Here is a 22,413-nt window from a genome sequence, read left to right as displayed (position 1 = left end):
ATCTGACCCAACAAAAAAAAAACCGGGCAAGTGCGAGTCGCACTCGCGCACCGAGGGATCCGTACACAGTAATTTATCACATCCAGTGTATGCAGAGCCCTACTCTTAAGCAAAACGTACGCAGTGTGGGGTCAGATTATATTGGTCATTGATATTTACAGACAGACCTAAAAAAAAACAAGATTTTCAGACTTTTCTAGTTGACTGTGTTATAATAGCTACCTTCATACCAAATTTCAAGATTCTGAGTTCACGGGAAGTACCTACCCTGTAGGGTTTGATTCCCTTGCGAGTTTCGAAAATTTGCGAAAAAAAATTATATGACCATGGATATATAATTTATTTATTTTTATAACAAATCAAAATAACTAAACAAACCAAAATTACAAATAAAAAAATCCCTGAAGATCGCCCACTTGGGGCATCGTCCGCTGGACGGAGGCCGCATTGCCCCTCTGCACCGCCAAACTTAGGCGCTGGGTAAAGGACGTACCAGCCCTATGGTCGCCTGAGACGCCGAAGAGCTTGTCCGACACTTCTTTTACCAAACTTTTTTTTGTCGGACGTCCATGGGCCCAAAGTTTCAAATCGTGACGCTCAAAAATTCTTTCCTACGTAATGGGTCCCGACTGTTGAACTTTAAGTTAGCTACTTAACAAAGTTCTAGCCCATTAGACTTGTTTTCTTCTTTTTTGTATTTTTTGAGGCAGTCGGGTTTTTTGATTTTTTAAATTTATTGTAGTGCAGCCTTTCTTACCTTTTCTTTCGAAAGGAAGAAAAGCTCAAAATTCCCATGCGATAGAGAATACATAGGTTTTATATATTCGCTTCTAACTGACCCTTTCTATGTTAGTCAACTTTTTAATCTTACACGAGAAAGTATACGTTATGCCAATCCAATTTATGGAAAGTGTAAACAAACCGATTTCATCAAAATTCTTGTATAAACACCTACTCGAATCGATAACACATTTATCTATAATTCGTGCCTTTTAACTAGACGTCCAATTACTTTTTTCACAAGTCTTCGTCAAAATCTGAAGTTGTTTCTTGAATGAAACTCGTGTATAATCTGTAGTAGCATAGACTAGCGTAGAAATGGTGGAAAACTTGACATTTTAAAAATCGATTAATACTCGATTAAATAACCGATTATTATTACTTCAAAATTAAAAAATATTTACTGCTTTTATAATTGAATAATAGTTATTTGTGCAACAAGAGAGCAAAGTTGTTTTTTGTTGCGAGTGTTGATTTTGAATCCCGAGTAAGCGAAGGATTCTATAATTGAATCACGAGCGTCAGCGAGTGATTCTAGGTTAGAATCCTGAGCAGCAAGGGATTCAAATACACGAGACGCAAAAAAACTTTGGTCTCGTGTGACACATACAATTTTTCACCTCAGCAGCGAGAACATCATTTAAATGTAACATAAGAGTAAAACCCCATATACCTACCTGTTTATAAAACAAACATTTTTTTTATATAATCCGATTATTAAGAAACATATATAATAATCACATTTAAAACCATAAAAAAGTGCTTAGTAGATACAATACAAATCTCATACTCATAACATGCATTGTAATTTGAGCTTAGACCTTCTTGTGCTATATATGTCACACTTTTTTTTAATACTGCAAGAAGCCTCATCTTGGGGGTCATTAAAAAGGTTGAACAATAAACATATAATTTATTATAAATGTTATTAAACCTATATGAATTTTATTAAGATTTCTATTACATAAACATAAATAGATTTGTTAAAAAATCATTCAATTTAACAAATATTTATTCCAACTGTAGAGGCAGTATACGGAATTATTTTATAAAAAAAAGAGAAGCGGCTTTCGTGCAACGAGGTTGCATACTTTATTAAAAGATCGGGAAAATTTACATTTTGGAAATATTTTTAATCAATAATTTAATTTAAAATCGTAATCAACACATTTGATCCTATCTCTCGCTTTTTCGTGTTGAAGTGAAATGACAGATCAAAGTAAAGTTCAAAAATTTGGAATTCAGTGAGTAGACCCAACACTGTACTCAGCATTTAAAAAAAAATTAAAAAGTTACTTTGTCTCACGGAGTGAGCAAAATGCGATTTTGCTCACTGATTTCTCATAGCAAAACCTGCCTGTTTGAGGTGCTGTGGTGAAAACAGTCTTTGGCATTAAATCAAGTATTGTAAATAATAAAATAGACAAAAATACTTTGATCTATTCAATTAATAAATTAAGCGTTTTACTAAACAGATTAATTATTTTGCAATAGGTTCTAGGTTTTTCACTTCATTAAATGTCTGTGGTCGGGTTAATGGAGTCTTTGTTTACCTTTTCTATAAATTTGTTTAACATAAACCATACCAGCGGGATGACGTTAGCCCAAACCAAAATAAACATTTGCTTCTTTTCTGGTAGAATGCCCAGTTCCCGCGGGATACAAATAAAGTTTTATACAATTAAGTAACAAACAAGACCTTTGACCTAACCAAGCTAAATACGTCAATGCGTATAGAAATTTTAAACATATTTACGCAACAATTAAATAAAACTTATAACTGAACAATGGTTTTTTTTTGCAAAAAATGCGATATTTAACTTTGAGTTTGTTTTTAAAGCATTAGTTTATAATTTTGATGTTAACTTTTTAACCTCCGAGTCCATATGATATCCATTTTACATTCTTATTAGTCGCGAATCTCACATTTTAACCCCCGACGCAAAAAGAGGGGTGTTATAAGTTTGACCGCTATGTCGACGGTGGAAAGCATAAACGCTGTAACCCAAAATGTGTAAAGTTTACACCAGAGCCAAAAAACTTTTTAAAATTTACTAAAAAAATCATAACTCATGATCCTTTTGGCCTAAAGGAACCATTCTTTGGGAAATGATGTATATTTGGCTAGGCTATCATTCTCTTGGTAAAAATCTCCTCTAATATATGCATTTATATTTTTAATTTATGCTAATGCAACCTGATTTAGTAATAAAGCTAGTAGAAGTTGCAGGCTCCGACCCCCGACGCACAAAGAGGGGTGTTATATATAAGTTTGACCGCTATGTGTGTCTGTCTCTCTGTCTGTGGCACCGTAGCTCTTAAACGGGTGGACCGATTTGAACGCGGTTCTTTTATTCGAAAGCAGGTTTTCCAGCGCTGTTTCTTAGACATCGGTTTAGCCGCTCTAGACATATTGATAAAAAAACCCCAATCGAAGCTCGGTTGTCCAAATGACTTCAAATACCGGTTTACCGTATACCGAAGCCGTGGTGGCCCAGTGGTTTGACCCGCCTCTCAAGCAGAGGGTCGTGGGTTCAAACCCCGGCTCGCACCTCTGAATTTTTCCAAATTCATGTGCGGAATTACATTTGAAATTTACCACGAGCTTTGCGGTGAAGGAAAAGATCGTGACAAACCTGCGAAGCAATTCAATGGTGCGTGTGTAGTTCCCAATCCGCACTGGGCCCGCGTGGGAACTATGGCCCAAGCCCTCTTGTTCTGAGAGGAGGCCTCTGCCCTGCAGTGGGACGTATATAGGCTGGAATGACCGGTTTACTGGTAAAACAGTTTCCCGTAGGGGAAATGAAACTTTACTCAAGATACGGCCATCTTTACTCAGGCCAAGGTTAGGAGTTACGTAACGAACAAATATTACAGACGAGCAAAATCAAACAGTTCGTGCAAACGCAGTTCACGGCTTTTTGCCTTAAAATGGTGCTAAATTCGAAGTAAACCCTTTCAAGTACAAGGTTTTCGCGACTTTTACGAAGATTTTACGAAATAAAAATGGCTAATAACCTATCGAAAATACAAACTGAGACATGGATGCACAGAAAAACCAGAAATAAGAGTCCAGCGCTAGGAATCGAACCCAGGTCCTCAGCATTCCGGACAGGAGTACAGACACGAATTTCTTCTATGCACACATATCTCAGGTTGCTTTTTTTCTACTACGCTACTTAAGCAGCAGCACTAGCGACATCTATGTTTCGCTCTCATCGAGAGACGTAACACCCTTTCGGAACCAACCGCTCACCCAGACAAGAGATGTCGCTACTAAGCAATCAAATTATGATTGGTTATTTGGAGTATTTTTGTATTCTTTATTTCAACTCCAAATTTGTTACTTTTACGGTCATCCCGTAAAAACGGAATTTGGAGTTGAAATAAAAAATACAAAAAGACTCCAAATAACCAATCATACTAATAATCTAATCAACAAATAGTTGGAAAACCCCCGACATTGTCACTTCAAAGTTCAATATCACAAAAACCGCTGAACCGATTTGGACAAAACATGTCTAAGAACCATCGCTATTAAACCTGCTTTCAAATAAAAAAACCGCATTCAAATCGGTCCACCCGTTCAAGAGCTACGGTGCCACAGACAGAAACACATAGCGGTCGAACTTATAACACCCCTCATTTTGCGTCTGAGAAGAAAATAAGTATTTTGTTTGTTTATTTGTACTTTTTTGTATTTTACTACCTAGCTACTACTATAAAAACCTAATCTAGAAATACAAATAAATACAGAGAATAATATAATATCATATATAATGTATCTGGGACACATGTCATAGGTATATTATGTTTGTAGTCGACTATGGGAGGTATCCTAAAAATATCATATTTTACCACTGTCGGCGTGACTAATATCTATTCATGCCAAATTCCAGCTTTCTAGTAGGTACTAGCGGTCTCTGAGTTTAGCCGCGGACAGACAGACAGACGGACAACCATGGCGAAACTATAAGGGTTCCTAGTTGACTACGGGATCCTAAAGAACGTGAAAATACAAATGATTATAGTACATCATCATGTCAGCCGAAGACGTCCACTGCTGGACATAGGCCTCCCCCAAGGCTCTCCACTCATGGTGATTTTCCACTGGCGAGGCGAGACGAGACGAGGCGAGACGAGAATAGAAATTTGTATGCATTCTGGAGCGCCTGCCGCGAGCCGCCGCGGGCGCCGCCATACAATTTTCAATTCTCGTGCCGGCTGTACACACTCGCCGAGACACCCCGAGACTGACCGAGAACGAGTGTGTACATGATGCTCTCGCCTTGTCTCGCCCGCTCGGTTCTCGCCTCGGTTCGCCTCGGCCGCGTGTCGGTTTTTTGCGGCCGAGTCAAAGGGTCTCGTCCGCTCTCGCGAGGTAAACGAGACCAGCATGTACACACTCGTTCATTTAGTTGCCCGCTTACTGTATTTGTGTAAAGACGTGTTCGCTATCGGTTAAAAATGTGGTCCAACGATCGTGAAATGGTTTAGTAATTTTTTTTATGATATATGTGTAAGTAAATGATAATAACTAACAGCACAAAGACAAACGGCAGCAGCAGTTTCCAGGTCCATCGTGGCCGATATCCTCTGTTCAAATGACGTGCACGAGTGTGTACATGGTGTGCATTCGTCGAGAGCTTCTCGCCCAAGACTCTCGGCGAGAGGCGAGAGGCGAGTGTGTACAGCCGGCATCACGCCTCGTCTCGTCTCGCCTTGCCGGTTGAAAACCACCTTCAGACCGGTCTTGTGCTTTCCGCATCCACCGCGATCCCGCGATCTTAACCTGGTCGTCGCTCCATCTTGTCGGAGGCACCGACAGCTCGTATAGTACATAATACATGATTTTGTGTCCCCGCGAAAGTGAAATGGTCGCTGACTTCAGCATTATGCTGAAGCGACAGACGCCTGCGCTGATTTTCTGCCAGAACCAATTGTCTGTTTGTGTGTCTGTCAGAACTTTTTAACCCCCGACGCAAAAAGAGGGGTGTTAAGTTTGACCGCTATGTGTGTCTGTATGTCTGTCTGTGGCACCGTAGCTCTTAAACGTTTGGACCGATTTGAATGTGCTTTTTTTATTTGAAAGCAGCGTTCCTAGCGATGGTGGCGATTGCGGGTTTACCCACTTTTGAGATATTGAACTTTGAAGTGACAAAATCAGTTTTCCAACTTTTTGCTGGTTAGGTTATGAGCACATAAGCTGAGCAGAAAGCAGATAGCGGACTGGTTTTTTCCTTCTACCTCCTTTTGTTCACTGCCCCTGGTCTACCCACATTTTATAAAACAAATCCATTTTTTTTCAGGGCCTCCGAGGGTTCCTTCTTTCCACCCCGATCGGTGACCAAATCTGATCTTGTGTACGTGTATGATAAGGATATATGTCGCACCATGCCGCTGCAATACCGAGAGGATGTATACAAAGACGGTAAGATTTACCCTTGAATTGGTACGGGATTAGATTTGGGACTTGATTTCGACCACGAATTCTAGTTTTGGCTACATTTGCAGTTTCACTGAAACAAGTTCATTTATTTAAAGGCTGACCAGGAATATAAAAAACCTAATGCGAGGGCAGCACTTCTACGTTTTATATTGCAACATTCTTTACACTTACTATACGGTACCTACCAGTCATATTGACAACGGTGTCGGTGATGTTATTGAAAGGAATATTTTCTAATCCTTCAGACTTTTTTCTTCTTTCTTCTTCCAAGACTATGGATAATCTTCGGCATTTTAACGCCCAAAAACACAAAATAACACTTTAAAATACCACGCGCAAACAACGTTAAACTTTGACACCAATAGACAGATGACATTTGAATTTAGTGTTACCAGTGCAAGAAATTAGTTCTATTGGTTTTCCGCAATATGGCGAGGTTTTTTATAATTCTGGTCAGCCTTTAACACCTTTAATAACATGGGTTCCAAGGGGTAGCCAAAGGAGCAGAGGCAGACCCAAGCGGAGATGGTGGGACGATCTGAGCACTTTTCGAGCTTGATTGGCAGGTGCATGCCCAGAATATGAAAGAAGCATTTGCCCAGCAGTGACATGGATTTAAGGTCACACCTCATTAGGTCCACCGGGCACCCGGACAGCACTGCCTCGCCCCGAGCGATTAGTATTCTTTATATGGATTTGTATGGGCATGGCCTACCAATCCCTACAAGCTATATTTAATACAAAAAAACAGCAATAGATGGCACTACTATTAACATTTGTAAATTATAAAATGTGAATAAGCCGAATTAAGTAGAAATATTAAGATTAAAATAAAGACTAGCATATTTTATAAACACAACTTCACATCAACCTTAATTCAACTCCTTAATTTGAAGATAAGAAACACCATAAAAATAATAAATTGAGAATACGAAAGTATAGGCTACATGTGGCTACATTTCAGCTATGAGGCTTTCGTAGTGTTTTGCAATTGTGACGCTAGATGGCGAATAACCGGAATGCGCTTGCTGGGCTTGCCCCGCGCTTTTTCACATTCGTCGAAACTATTTGAGAGAAACATGCCATTATCTTCTAATGACGTAAATAAGACAGACATCATGCGTATCTCTAGTCGTCTAGGCTCAGTTGGTGAGCTTGTTGGTTGTTGTCAGTGTACCGTATCCTTAGTGTCTCACTAGATGGCAATACATATCGTGTTATTTGTGTTGTCACTGGTGCCATCTATTGGAAAATCGAAGGAAAGAAAAATAGCCAGTTGAATAGCCAGTATTAGGGTGATACCATTTGCTTGTACTAGGTGGTGTCTCTGTTATATGGGCATGCGCTCACTACATCAACTCCGTAGCGTCACCGGTTCGCCTCGCTCGCGAGGTGCCCACGCGCGGACGGCGAGTAGACCACTCGGTGATAGCTCGCTGCTCGTTCGCTTGCCTCGCGTGAACCATGCGCGGTCGGCGCGGCGCTCCCCACCCTCATTTCATAATAGACTACTCGGAAATTCGTGGACCACGCGACGTCCACTCGTTGACCACGCGAGGTCCACTCGTTGTCAACGTGGCGTCCACCCGTGGATTAACTGTCGACAACGAGTGGACGCCACGAGAACGACGAGGCGGTGCCGTTCGGGTGCCGGGTGGTTCTACTTAGCTGTGACCTTTAATTAACTCCTTGTAATTACATAGATGACTTCATCAGTTTTATATGCCCCCTCCCCCCTTTTTCCAGGCATCCAGACGGGGCTCTACACGGCCCCAAGTTCTACCTTCGAGTGCGCTGACGTCAATAAGGACAACAAATGCTTCTGTGGGGGGGAGAAGTGCCCCCCCAGAGGCCTGCAGAACATCAGTCCGTGTCAATACAGTAAGTAACATTCACTCACGAAGCTTTCCTCCTCATTTTTAGGATTCCGTACCCAAAGAGGGCCAACGGGACCCTATTATTGAGACTCCGCTGTCTGTCTGTCCGTCTGCGCATAAATTATAAGTCAGGAAGCGTAACTCAGAACAAATTCCACACAAAAAGTGGCCATACTTTAAACAAAAACGAATAATGGTTCAAATACTGAAAATGACGCGCAGAACACGGTTTTTAAGCCCCGCCTACTAGGACACGTAAGGCCATTTTTAACCCCCGACGCAAAAAGAGGGGTGTTATAAGTTCGACCGCTATGTGTGTCTGTCTGTGGCACCGTAGCTCTTAAACGAGTGGACCGATTTAAATGAGTTTTTTATTTGAAAGCGGGTTTTGTAGCGATGGTTCTTAGACATGTTTTATCAAAATCGGCCGCTTTGAGCCGTTTTTGAGATATTGAACTTTGAAGTGACAAAGTCGGCGCTTTTCCAAATTTTTGTTGGTTATTTTTCTTATTATAAAGCAGTTACAATTACTGACTTATTATTTTATTCGTAGCTGTCCGTCCGTCTGTCACAGAGCTTTATCTCTTGGGCCGTAATAGGCACTTGAAATTTTCACAGATGATGTATTTCTGTTGCCGCTATAACAACAAATACTAAAAATATATAATTTAGAAGGCCGGATAGCCAAGTGGTTACAGAGCCTGACAGTCTGTCCATTTATTAAAAAATCAAAATAACTAAACAAACCAAAATTTTACAAAGCTAAAAATTACAAATAAAAAAATCCCTGGACGCCCGCTTGGGGCATCGTCCCCAGGACGGAGGCCGCATTGCCCCTCTGCACCGCCAAACTTAGGCGCTGGGCAAAGAAGGTACCTGCCCTATGGTCGCCTGAGACGCCGAAGAGCTTGTCCGACACTTCTTTTACAAACTTTTTTGTGTCGGACGACCATGGGCCCAAAGTTTCTATTGCAAGTGCCGCAAATATGTAGTTGTTCGAAAGAAATGCGTATTTGCGACACTTAATAGTTTGGGCCTGCTCTGCGGCGGATCCAGGCTTCCGTGCAGAACCGTTAACGTGGGACGGCGCTAATGTGTCTACACAGGTGACGTCCCACGCTAAGGGGCGGCCCAGACACCAAGGCACTAAAGTACAACCATCGGGCCTCTTTCCGTCGGTGGCAGAGAGACCGGAAGGTTCCAATGTCGTGGGCACAGAGGCAGTGGAGAGAGCCCGGCGGATGATATCGTTAAGAGTGGCGTGCCTAAAAAAGCGACCCACACTATGGTGACAAAAAAGGCCATGCCGACCCAAAGTGTCCACTGTCTGAATTGGTATTAATAAAAATACGAGTGTTTGTTCTCGAGGGTTGTACGTTATTTCACAGACAACATTTTAATAATTTCATATTATAGAATAACAAATCAAATATTCTTTATTCTCATATTGTTTAGTTACTATAAAATTATAATATTTAATTATTAATGTTAAAATTCTGCGAATAGTTTCATGGGGCGAAACGATAAGCGGTGAAACGATTGTTTTTTTCTAAAATTATGGACTACACACAGACAGACGGGCAGGCAGGCAGACACTCATTTTTTGCGTAAGGAATTAAAAACACGGCGTAAATTTATATCTGTCTTGTTTTTAGATGCGCCTGTGTATCTCTCTTTCCCACATTTCTACGACGCCGAGCCAGAGCTCATCGACAGATTCGAGGGACTGAAGCCGAACAAGAAGAAGCATGAAACATACTTTAAGATACAGCCGGTAAGTATCTTCTGGAGTGTGTATTGACTAAGGATAGCCGTGAGAGGTGTTTAAGTGATTTGGACCTGTTCAATGGTGCATAAAATGATATGTTAATATAATCGATCAGGTCTTTATTGTGATTTAAGTTTTTTCTTATAATCCAGAGTTAAATTGATTACATTTCATTTAAAAAATAATAAATTCTAGTTTCTACTTAGGAATATTTATTATGCCGAATATTCGGTTCGGCAAAAGTTTTATAATTACTAAGTACTTAGTAGTAATTAATATATTATATGCGTTTCTTAGCAACTAACTACTTATATTGTATATGTATACTGTACTTTTTAAGTACCTATTTTATCTGTAATTATTTTATTTTGAAACAATGACTTTCTGCCAAGTTTCTTGCGGCGCATTCTTCTTGGCAATGATGGTCTTTCCGAAAGCGCTGGTAGTTTAAAAAATGACGTGTAAAAGTGCTCATTGCGGCCTATTTACTAAAAAAATGATTTGAATTTGAACGCATATATATTAATCAGTCTTCCAGTGGTCGGATTGACTACAAATTTGGTACACATTATGTAAGTTGGATGACAATCCAAAAAAAGTTCAATCAGCAAAAACCTTGTAATTATTGAAATTATTTGAAATATAATTTGTAATAGAAACTTATTTTTTTCTATTTCAGAAACTTGGCGTGCCGTTGGAGGGTTTCGTGAGGGTTCAGTTAAATATAAAAGTGAGCCGTGCACCTAACATACACGTGAATAATATACACAAGTTTCCCGATATATATTTTCCGGTCATGTGGATAGAAGAGGTAAATATACTCCATAGTAATAACTGAATGCTTAGAACTTTTCACGATTTGAAAGTTGTTCAAAATCAAGTAAAAATTACATTATTTCGACTGTGGATTGCCGTTTAATAAGTCAGCAGCATAAGGCAGTAAGTGTAAGGAAGATTAATTAAAATATCTTTATTAAATCTTAGTTATAAAGGTTACAGCTCATTAGAACCACCCGGCACCCGACCAGCAAAGCCTCGACTTTCGGCGTCCACTCGTTGTAGACAGGTGGTCCACGCGCGGACGGTACGTTGCTAACGAGTGGAGTGGACCTCGCGCGGTCCACGAATTTCCGAGTAGGGGGATGAAGGGGGGTGGCGGGGGGGTGGTGAGTGCCGCATCGCAAGCGTGCGGGCAGCAGGTGGTCCACTCGCCGTCCGCGCGGGGCTACCTCGCGAGTGAGGCGATCCGATGACTCTACGAAGTTGATGTAGTGAGCGCATGCCCATACAAATCCATAGGTATGAAGAAAACTTTAGGCGAGGCGGTGCTGGTCGGGTGCCGGGTGGCTGTAATGAGCTGTGACCTTAACAAGCTCTTAAGTGGGTGATAGACGTACGAACTTAAAGTACGCGGTTTTTAAGTTTGCGAGCCACGAGCAAGATTTCAAACCGGTTGGATCGCCGACGGTTTTAAAGTACGCGTACTTACGGTGACACACGGGCGAAAAAGGTCGTCGAGCCATAAGTACGCGTACTTGCTCGTACGTCTGTCACCCACTTTATGAATGTCAAAATATATCCTGTTGAGAAGAATCGGGCAAGAAACTCAACGAGGTTATATATTTTTTAAACAGATTTACAATGTTGTTTAAAGATTAACATCACAAGTAGGTATACCTATAGGTACGTCAAATTTTTCTTTGTTTGTTATAATGACTTTGTGAAAAGCCGTGGTGGCCTAGTGGTTTGACCTATCGTCTCTCAAACAGAGGGTCGTGGGTTCAAACACCGGCTCGCACCTCTGAGTTTTTCAAAATTCATGTGCGGAATTACATTTCAAATTTACCACGAGCTTTGCGGTGAAGGAAAACATCGTGAGGAAGCCTGCACACAACCTGCGAAGCAATTCAATTGGTGCGTGTGAAGTTCCCAATCCGCACTGGGCCCGCGTGGGAACTATAGCCCAAGCCTTCTTGTTCTGAGAGGAGGTCTGTGCCCAGCAGTGGGACGTATATAGGCTGGGATGATGTTTATAATCACTTATTTGTTAAGAAGTGGGGAGCTGTATTAACACGCATTTGTTGAATATTCATAGCAATCGTAATGTCGAGGGTGAGCAATAGTAGATTGTACAACGAGAGCATAAAACGAGCCATTTTACCCAAGGCGTTCATATAGCCACACGAGCCGGTACGGCGAGGGTTGGATAGATACGTCGAGGGGAAAGTGGGAGTAATGCTCGAGTTTTACACTCTGCTTTTCATTTCGATGGCGAGGAAATGAATTAGCATCAGTGGGAATAATTGTTCACTTACTATGTACCTTTTATTTTTCAAACATTACTATTTAATTGTACATTTTTTATTTTATTGATCTATTTTGATTGATTTGGTTGACTTTTAGTTTTATAAGAATTAAAAATTATTAAAAAATATATATAGAAACTTTTTTGTTTGTGGCTGTTTACACCTGATTGCCTTGGTCTTAGACGCAGATTTTATTTTATGCACTAGAGCATAAAAAGTAATTTTATGTCGCCTAGATCTGGTATAAATACGAACTTTACGAGCATCAGAAGTGAAAAGTATTTTTTTGGTTCACTAAAGATCATTTTTTTCCAGGGTATCCACGAAGTCACAACTCCCATATGGAGATGGATATACTTAGCCACCAGAGTTGCACCAATCGCGTCGCAGCTCCTGACCTATTCCATGATCTTTTTCGGCCTATTAACACTCTACGTCGTGTTCGTCCGGGCGTATAAAAGCTTTGTGATTGGTCAAAATTCGATGGAGATCGTCGAGATAGGCCGAGAGACTCTGAAAAGAGGGTCCACTATTATCCTGCACGGTTCCCAGAGGTTAATACCTTGCAGGGATACCTCATATCATATGCTGACACCGCAAACTAGTGTAGATAGTGGTACGGTGAGATGTGAACTTAGTCAAAGTTTAGGTGATGTCAAAGGTTTTGTTAAGGCTGACTTAGGGTTAGAGAGTGAAAGTTTGATAAGTTCTGATAACGCTTTTATTGCTTCCGAAAGGAGGTGCAGTTTGGGTTTTCGGCTACCCCATTTTTAGGGGGGATTATTGCATGGTAGGGTGATTTTAGTGTGGAATTGTGACGTTTAGAAGTTAGACTACTTAGTTGACATTTTGATGTGACTCTATTTTGACACCGTAAATTGACATTGACATTAGTTTCTATTTTCTTTTTTTTTAATGGCTTTCACCCTTGCTTTTTTAGCAAGATGTATTTGCCAATGTCGATGTAGAGACATTACACGCATGAGGAGACTGTTCGGTTTATATAATTTTGATGTCGGGGGGAGGAACAGACAGGAAACCTAAAACAAATAACATTTGGTTATGGACGGTACACTGACAATAACAAGACGAAACGATTTTTTTTTAACGCAGGGATTAGTTTTTTAATCTGTGTTTTTTTTAAACTTACATACCCACGACAACGAGTAGAAAATCAATTCGTTTAGCAGTATATTTTTTATAACTGACACTTCTGTATCTGACAATTAGTTTTGTATAAATTTGCTTGTTTTTCATTATTTTTTATTTATACAATCGAAATTTTAGTTTTATTTAATCAGAAATGTCAACTTAATCGTATTAGTTTATAATTTGACAGTTTTATTATGTCCACTTGCATATTTGCTCAATGAAAAAATCATTTCAAAAATATCCGTTAAACAGAAATTATATTATCTGAACTGTGTAACGGAAAAATTTGAAATTGGCTCAAAATGTAAAAAGGGATGGTAAATTGGGCGCCCGAAAATAGTAAAAAAGATATTAAATAAAACGAAAATTGTAAAAAATATCTTTTTTTAATTTTGAGGGCTTGAAACGCATTTTATACTCCCTTTTTAATTTATTTTTTTAAGGAATCTCTTTATAGTCTTTTATAAATATTTGCGCATTATAAACTAATTAATGTTCCATTTTAATTTACGAATATTAATAATGATAGTGAAATATTTTAAGTAAAAAAATTGGCCAAAATACGTATAGAGAATATAAATATATCGACCCTACTTTGAAACAAGGTGCTTTCTATATTTAATTGGTTCTACAAAGTGTCTACAAAACGTTCAAAGGTTACGATGTAGACATTGTGACAGATGAACAGACAGACAGTGAACTGAACCTTTAGGAATAGGATCCTTTTAGTCCCTTTAAGGGTCGAATCCCTCAATATACGTATACAAGGAGAAATTTAAAGGGTTACATTTTAAAAAATCAATGGTAAAATCTGAAAAAATTCTAAAAAATGGTGTAGTGGAATTTTATAAAAATTGGATGTGGTGTTTTTAATCAACCAAAACACAATTATGAGAACATAATTTAAGTTACAAAATAAAAATTGTGATATCATTTTCGATCACGTAAAAATATTTCTGGTCGTATTTGTACGTTATGAATATCGACTAACTATCGCTTGCTCAAATTTATAAGCCATTTTTGTTTTGTACTTAATCCATAATTTTCATTTGTCATAAAGTTCATCTGAAACAGTATTTTCTTCAGTTGCTTTTAAACTTTAGGTTAGTTAATCCTACTGTGTTCTATATGAAACAATTCTGAATACAGGACGGTTCTATATTTTTCATAGCAAACGTTGGCATTGCAAGTGAAATTATGACAAATGAAACTATGAAAAATCAAGTGATTCGATGAATTTTCTATACATTTTCGTGAAATAGATTTAACGATTTTTTAATTTTAATGGAAGATAATTTGTATTAATAGCTATCGGTTTCATAAACCACATATTATAGACACACAGACATATTGATATTTGATACTTCAATGTGATATATTAATTAAGAATTTTTGTGTCACAGACTTAAAATAAGGAATTGCTCAATTTATAGTTTTAGAATTTAAAAAAATCCTGATGATAAAGTTATTTTTCAGTTAGGCATTATATACGAAAATTTTCTGATCTTTTCATATTTGCGTATTAAAGATCTTGTTTTTCCTGTTTTTTTTTAAATACGTAATCAATGAGTAGTCTCTTACAAAGAATATTAAAGAAAATAAAAAATAAGTTTGCTAAAAGCTTTAATTTGTCAAGACTTTCTTTATTTTTTTATAATTCGGAGGGTTTAGTTCTTCATAGGAAACATAGGTGGCGTTGTTGTGAAACGTATTTTTTAGTTATTTGGTTTTTAATTATGGAAAACTTTATCATTGGTCTTCTTGGAATTAGATATTTATTTCTTAGTACTTAATAATTAAAAATACTACATTCTAAAAAACTGTTTTTTTTTAATTGTTCATTTAAACAAAGGATCGATTGATTTTTTGTAAATAGTGATATTTTTAACTAAGCTTCCTACGCTCTAAATATAATCAACATTTATTTTATTTTAAAAACAAGTTTTTTGGGTGTATTTTAAGGTTTTAATTAATTTCTTTTTCATTAAACCAAATATAGGATGTATTTTAAATATAATTAAGTCGCAACGCCGCCATCTATCGTTTCAAACTTTGTACTTCTTGCAAAATAGTTGTAATATTTTGTATCATCCTATTTTGGAATATAAAAATGGGTTCATAAGGACTATTTTCATACGACTTCACTTTAAGAATTGTAAATAATATTCTATAAGAATGTAATTTTGTATCAAATTTTTGTTTATAATAAAATTTATTGTAAAATTTACCGTGTTTTCTTTTTGTATTTTTGAGACCAAGGTAAATCATCTAATTTATGCTTTCACGTTGTATTTTATCTTTTCACCGCTCAGTTGCATATTGATGGCCTCCTGTATCCGTGGTCAGATTGCATGGTCAGATTAATCTGACCACGTCCACTCTTTTGTGTCCTTTGTCAGGACGATTCATTTCAATCCTTCCTAACCAAACCAACCCATACTCAGCGGATTGTAGAAATTCGGCGTGTATGTGTACAGTTGAGTGCACCAATATGTATAAATTCGAACCACTCAAATACTATGTTACCGCAGCCTTCTTACGTTGGAATAAGAGTTTGTATATATAATATTGAAGGGTTCATATTTTGCACTCGACTGACTACATTCATGAATCTATGTGCGAAGTTAAATTAGGCGACGTAATTGTTTGACAATATAAATGTAAGAGATTGGGCACAAAGGTATATGTGCGAAGTTAAATTGTGTGCAAAAAAACTACTACCAGGAAAGTGGGTAAGGTTAGGTTAGTAAGTAAGTAAGTGTATTTAGCGTTTGTAGAGTTTGTTAAAATTGTATTTTATGAAAAATAAATAATGATCATTATTATTACTTAGCTAGACTATTGACCAAAGTTTGACTGGTAGAGAGATCCCTTAAAGGGATAAGTTCGCCTTTGGACAAGTATCTCAAAGTTTGTCAATTGTGTTTTGTTTCTTTTCTTTGGTGCAATAAAGTCAAAGTCAAAATATCTTTATTCAATTTAGGCTATAACAAGCAATTATGAATGTCAAAAAAAATATACCACCGGTTGGGAAAAACCTCTGTTGAGAAGAATCCGGCAAGAAACTCAACGAGGTATATATTTTTTAACAGACTTACAATATTATTAGCTGTGTGTGTAATCGTTCACTTCAACTCTCGTGCCACTACCTATATCTTGCCGTCCCGCTGACGCTTATTAATACGAGTGAGAGGGATGGCTTCCCGGGACTTAAACTATAATATCCTCCTAAGGCCCGACGTAAGATTTCTATTTTCACAATTTCAACCGAACATCAATAGAGTAAAGTTCGGCCGCTGGAGTTTCTTATTTGATCACTAGATGGCGCCAAGAGTAGCTAGAAAGTTAAAATAGATCGATAGAATAGACGGCGGTTTTATTTTACTCAATCAGCTGGTAGGTGCCAAATTACATATTTAGCAAACAAATTTCATTTTATTTCATTTCAAGTGTATTTCCCTAACATAATTTGGTGCTGGCGCTTTCGCCGGCCGCAGGAGTTTCTTACTCAATCACTAGATGGCGCTAAAAGTAGCTACAATGATAAAATAGATCGATGGAATATATGTCTGATATTACATAATTTGCCATATTATTTCAGTGTTCCGGCCCGTACCGACTTACAACACATTTTAGACTTGCGCGGTCATTACCAATTTTATGATTTTAATTAATACATCATTAAGATTTCATTTAGGTAGAGTCGGTAAATGTGAGAAGTCACTATGACAGGTCAAAAAATGACATGAAAATTCCGCTCTCTGTTTATAAGTAACAAAATAAAATCGATAGTAACGATAGAGCTATATTTCCAAAAAAAAATTTGAAATAATATGATATTATGGCATTACGGTTACTGCACTCTGACGGCAGAACATTGCAATAATATTCCCTATTTCCACGAGTTTTTAAGGCTAGTACCTTGATCGGAGCTAGTACCTATAGGATAAAGGCAGAGGCGTCTTTACCTATAGTGCAGGGTGTGCGTTGCACACGGGCGCAGCGGTGTTAGGGGCGCCGGCCACGGCAACTTTGTACCTATTGCATTTTGACCACGCGCTTCCTAGATGGCGCTAAAGAAAACAACAGTGTGAGCCTAAAATGTATTTTATTGACTAGGAAATTATTATGCTTTTAATATGTATAGTTAACTTGAAAATTGTTTACAAACTAATCAAGCGTATAAACTATTAGTATAGTATACTAGAGAGTGGACAATTTCGCTATATTTATAAAAAAGGAAAAGAAAAGAATGTTTTTTTTTTCATTCGTTCCATAAAATACTTCAGTAAAATTACATTTTTTAATACTACATGTATACAGTTACCATAGTTATAAAAAAATCTTTTTCACTTTTCATTTACGTATATCCGTTGCTTCGTATAAACGACATCACTTATTTTTTAATTAGGCAATTTCACTTTTCACCTACATTATGACATGCTTTTAAAATTATATAATTTTATGTCAAGTAAACATTATGACAAATAAAATATAAGCACATTTTAGATTCGTTACCGATAGGAAAAAAACGTACGAGTTCGTATTATAAAATTTTCGTATACTTGGCTCAAGTAAACTTTAAACATACTTCTGTGGCATAATTTTCAAATCGTATAAATATCTATAATTATAATACAAACGATACCGTAAAAAAAGTTCAAAATCATTTTATACATTTTCCAAGCATAGAAATTGCGCGCTCATTTGATAAATTTACACAACACTTAAAAAATTTCGATTACTTAGCGTATACATTTTTGAAACGATATTTCTGAGTATACATTTTTTGATACTGTATAGTAATGTCGTATAATTGGTTGAAATTCTTAAATTTATACTATCCTAGTATGGCTGCCTTAAACAAAATTTTACAATGAGTATATTTAGAACTTATATTACATTAAATAAATACAACTTTGTCAACTATGGACGGTTTTTTTGTGGTAAAAAATATTTTTTCTATTTCATGTCAGTCGTTTGAGGGAGGAAACGGAAATGTCTATTTTTTTATCACAACCGGTTTGTAAATTGACGAAGGCTATTTTTTTAAAAGCAGTGTTATTTAACTAGCAAACAAGCAAATGAAATGTTTTTATTTACATGAAATGGCGAAAATAAAATAATAATACTACATCGAAATTGGCAACTTGTTTTCTAATTAAATAACGGTATTTTTTTATTTGTACCGTCGTTAATAATGTTTTAAAAAAATCGGAAAATATATATTTTCCAATTTGTCTATGATACTGCCTTCTGCATTATTTTTAACAGTTCACTTTCAAAGAATTTGAAACGGATCGGAACTGTTTCTAGAAACTGAAACTAACATTTTATAAATGTCGAGAATAACATTTTGAAGCGATCGAGTTTTGCCATTGTTTCAGTAAATTCATACCTTTTGAGCATTATGCGATATAATCAATGCCATCTACGATAAAATTATGACTCTTAATCAAATGTAATGTCTAATTTCCTTCTTATACTGACATATTCGAAAGTATTTTTTTACATTTACAAAAATATTTTGAAATATAAAAAAAAACATTATTGACGACGGCCAGTAACTACTTAACACAAAACCGTGACACATAGGAAAATCGAAGTTTCCCCGATTATTTTTCCGTAAAAATAGCGCTAGCTCTGTTTTCAGAAGTACTTTTTAATATAATTTCCCAGCGAGACATCTGTTTAACAAAATTCGTCATATATTTATATATCGAAAGAAATATTAAATGGGGCTTAATTTATGTTAATAGACCGACAAAATGTCACTAGATGGCGTTAGTAGTAGCAAGTTCCGTTTGAAATTACTTCCAATAAATAAACTTTTTTATAAGTGAACTTTCCCATAATAATAAAAAAACACACTCGCAAAGAAAGGTGGAGGCGGTTACTAGCATATGACAAAAGCGTCAAAAACTGAGTTTATCGATTATCGATATAAGAACTCTTTGCCTGTCATTAATTTTTTCCCCCTGAATTCCGATGTGTAACGATAAATCAAAAAATTCACAAATTTTCCAATATGTCACGGTGCTGCCACTTCACAAACAAAATGGAAGCATATTTTGTCGCAGATATTACGATAAAGTTTGAAATTTAACATAGTGAGGTATGAGTTACGTATACATGTCTTTATACTAGTTATACTTAGAATTATGGTATACCACATCAGTATTATGACGTCTTTTTAATGTTTTCTTTATATACACCATGTTTTTTTATTTCCATTAACTTCAACGGATGCCTCGGTTCGTTGATAGAAGGGAATTTTCAAAAAGAGTACCCTTTACTTCTTTTTTAAATCCTTACATATTTTGGGTTATTTCTACTCACAATCACGAGCACTATCGATTTAAGCAATAAAAAAGTGTCCCACTTTTAATTGTCACTTTTGTGAAGCAGTTAACCATACATGTTGTATGGACCGTCACAAAACTGACTTATAAATGTTAGTATGGAAAATTAAGGGCAAAAGGCATAATGGGTACATTTTTTTCTGAAAACCCCCATAATCTACTTGATAAACTTTTTGGGCAAATTGAACTTCGAAAGCTTTTCTTCGCAAATATAATAATTTCACAGTCATTGTAGGTACCATTTTAATTGTAAAATTTACGATCGCGACTATTCTCGACGAGTAACACAAAAGAGAGACAAAAAAACTCATTTTTTTTCAAGCTTCTTTTGCTATATACGTGTGATTTTAAAATGGATTAATTACGGACTTTACAATTACGTCATAAATTAAGAATCTTTAGACTGTTTCACAGCTCATAATTTTTTACTTCGAATCAGTAATAGCTAGGCCACCAATGTACTGCGAAATTAACTTCATTTGACCTGTTGATTATTCTCCTAAAGTTAACGGAAATAAAAAATAAAACCGTGTATACTTCATTGGATGTCAAAGTATTTTGCAACATTTTAAATTGTCTTGTCAGTAGATAAAGATCAAATTTTGGAGGTTGAATTTGACCCATTTCCACTGACGGATTGACATAAAATTTGAGGGTTCATATCGGCTCACATAATTGTTGAAAGTCATAATGTAATTTGTCATAATTATTGTTTGTCATAACTTTTTTTTTCAGTGGATCCAGTAGTTGTTCTAACTGTTATAAAATGAACCTTAATAAAGGATGACCATTGAAAAATTACTAAATTTAACGGTTTCGATGGTAAAAAAATGTGACAAACATTACATTAGAACTTTCAAAAATTATCTGTCTAGATATATGTGGCCGAAATTTGGTATAGGTACATATTGAAGTTTGATAACAATGCAATTTCAGTCAGAAAAACTATTCTACTGTAGCGTACTGTAGCCAGAACAAATTATATAAAAACAAAAAAAAATGCTGGCGTCGAGAATGGAACCCGGGGTCTTCAATAGCCCGTACGTGCTCTAGGTACAGCACGTACGGGCTGGAACTGAAACTGGATACGGGACAAGACACGTAATTCCGGGACAATCCCAAGAATAGTTATCAATTATCGGATATTTACCTACCGACCCAATTTGTAACCCTCGAATTGTCCCGGAAATGAAATGCCTGTATCTGGCAACCCTAGCTGCACCCCTATCTTAGTACTACTACCTACCTATAGGATAGTAACTAGGGACATACTACTATACGTATTGTACTACATATGTCCCTAGTTATGATTTCAAAATGTTGCAATACGTTTTGAGACCATTTTCGTATTAAGGGTTTCTCTAGTTGAAAGCGTAGACGTCCACCAACGGAATGGACGGATGACCTGGTTAAAGCCAAGCAGCCAGGTCTATGCGAGAGGCCTATGTCCAACAGTGGACGTCCTACGGCCGATATGATGATTATGACAGTATTGTTTCGAAGATATCCAATGAAGTATAATATCTCCCCCAAGACTACCATTACATGTATAACTTAAAATAAGGAAATAAAATGTGGCACAAAACGATACCAGAATATTTAGTCTTAAGAAGTGTCCGCAGAAACTTTAATTAATTCGTATGTGTCAGTTTCAAAAGCAATCAGGGCAGGTAGGTAGTGAAAGTCTTTGACATTTCGAACGTTAACTGTTTCAACATGCCGATCTCCGAACTAGCAAAAATATTCTGGCTTCGTTTTCTAACAACTTGTTTAACAGTTATGTTTTTTTGATATACTCGCCTCAACACAAGCCAAATTTGAATGCAGCATGTCCGCTTTTTCAAGATTTAAAATGCCTAGAGTAATTAGACAACACTGTTTGGACTATGGCAGTCGAAAAAATCAGCGGTGGGCACAGACCGGTGAAAGTTGACAGATATAACATTCGATTGTTATAATTTCATTTATTTTTTGACAACAATTTATTAATTCTGGTTTTGATTAATGGTGTATGTGCGTGTGTATTTATTTTTGTAATTTTCCATATTTTTGTTTTGTTTTGGGATTGTTATAGAACTGATTTATATTATAACGTTCCTTTGGAGCAGTGATTCCCAATGGTCCAGGTGGACCCCCAGGGTCCACGAGACTTGCTGGGTCTACGTAGGCGTGAACAAAAAATGGGGTCCATAAGATGTTAATGGGGTCCACGAAAATTTATCTGCTTTTGATAGTAAAGAGCAAAAATGTAAGCATAGTTTTATAAGGGCCTACCTAATTGTTTAAGTACCTAACTAAGCAGATAATATTTTAATAAGGCAAGCGACTGTTACTTGTCCAAACTTGCGTATTCGATATTACGTAAAATTTCGTGTACATGTACAGACTTCCAAAGCGCTATCCGCCCGACAATGCTTAATGCTTGTTCAGACACAGCGACACAATTTTTATTTTTGGGCGACTAAGAATGTGGTAGAAATGTAGCAGCAGGGGGTCTACCGAAACCAGTAAATTTGAAAGTGGTCCACGAGAAATAAGTTTGGGAACTACTGCTTTGGAGCATTTAACATAACGTGCAATAGCCAAAATGTATAATGTCATTTGAAATAACGATCAGGAGGCATAATATCGTTTTACATAACTAGGTCAAATGGAAGACATAATACAGGTTAAGTTAGTATTCTCTCAAAACGTCTAATCGAACAGAATAAGAGCTAGT

General features: G+C 36.9%; 1 protein-coding gene across 2 annotated transcripts in view; it reads left to right on the top strand.

Annotated features, from left to right (window-relative positions):
• dsb (scavenger receptor class B member debris buster) overlaps nt 1-14,465 on the top strand; it is a 145,616-nt gene extending 131,151 nt beyond the window's left edge. For both annotated transcript variants that reach the window (XM_074109148.1, XM_074109147.1), the window contains 5 exons: nt 6,090-6,211; nt 7,976-8,110; nt 9,762-9,880; nt 10,554-10,685; nt 12,496-14,465. In XM_074109148.1, coding sequence (XP_073965249.1) covers nt 6,090-6,211; nt 7,976-8,110; nt 9,762-9,880; nt 10,554-10,685; nt 12,496-12,954 — 967 coding nt within the window. In that variant the 3' untranslated portion in view covers nt 12,955-14,465. The remainder of the gene's footprint in view (nt 1-6,089; nt 6,212-7,975; nt 8,111-9,761; nt 9,881-10,553; nt 10,686-12,495) is intronic.
• Nucleotides 14,466-22,413: the final 7,948 nt, after the last annotated feature.

This window comes from Choristoneura fumiferana, chromosome 28 (assembly GCF_025370935.1).
Source record: "Choristoneura fumiferana chromosome 28, NRCan_CFum_1, whole genome shotgun sequence".
Taxonomy (NCBI): domain Eukaryota; kingdom Metazoa; phylum Arthropoda; class Insecta; order Lepidoptera; family Tortricidae; genus Choristoneura; species Choristoneura fumiferana.
The sequence above is the reverse complement of the archived record's forward strand: the minus strand, read 5'-3'. Positions and strand labels throughout refer to the sequence as shown.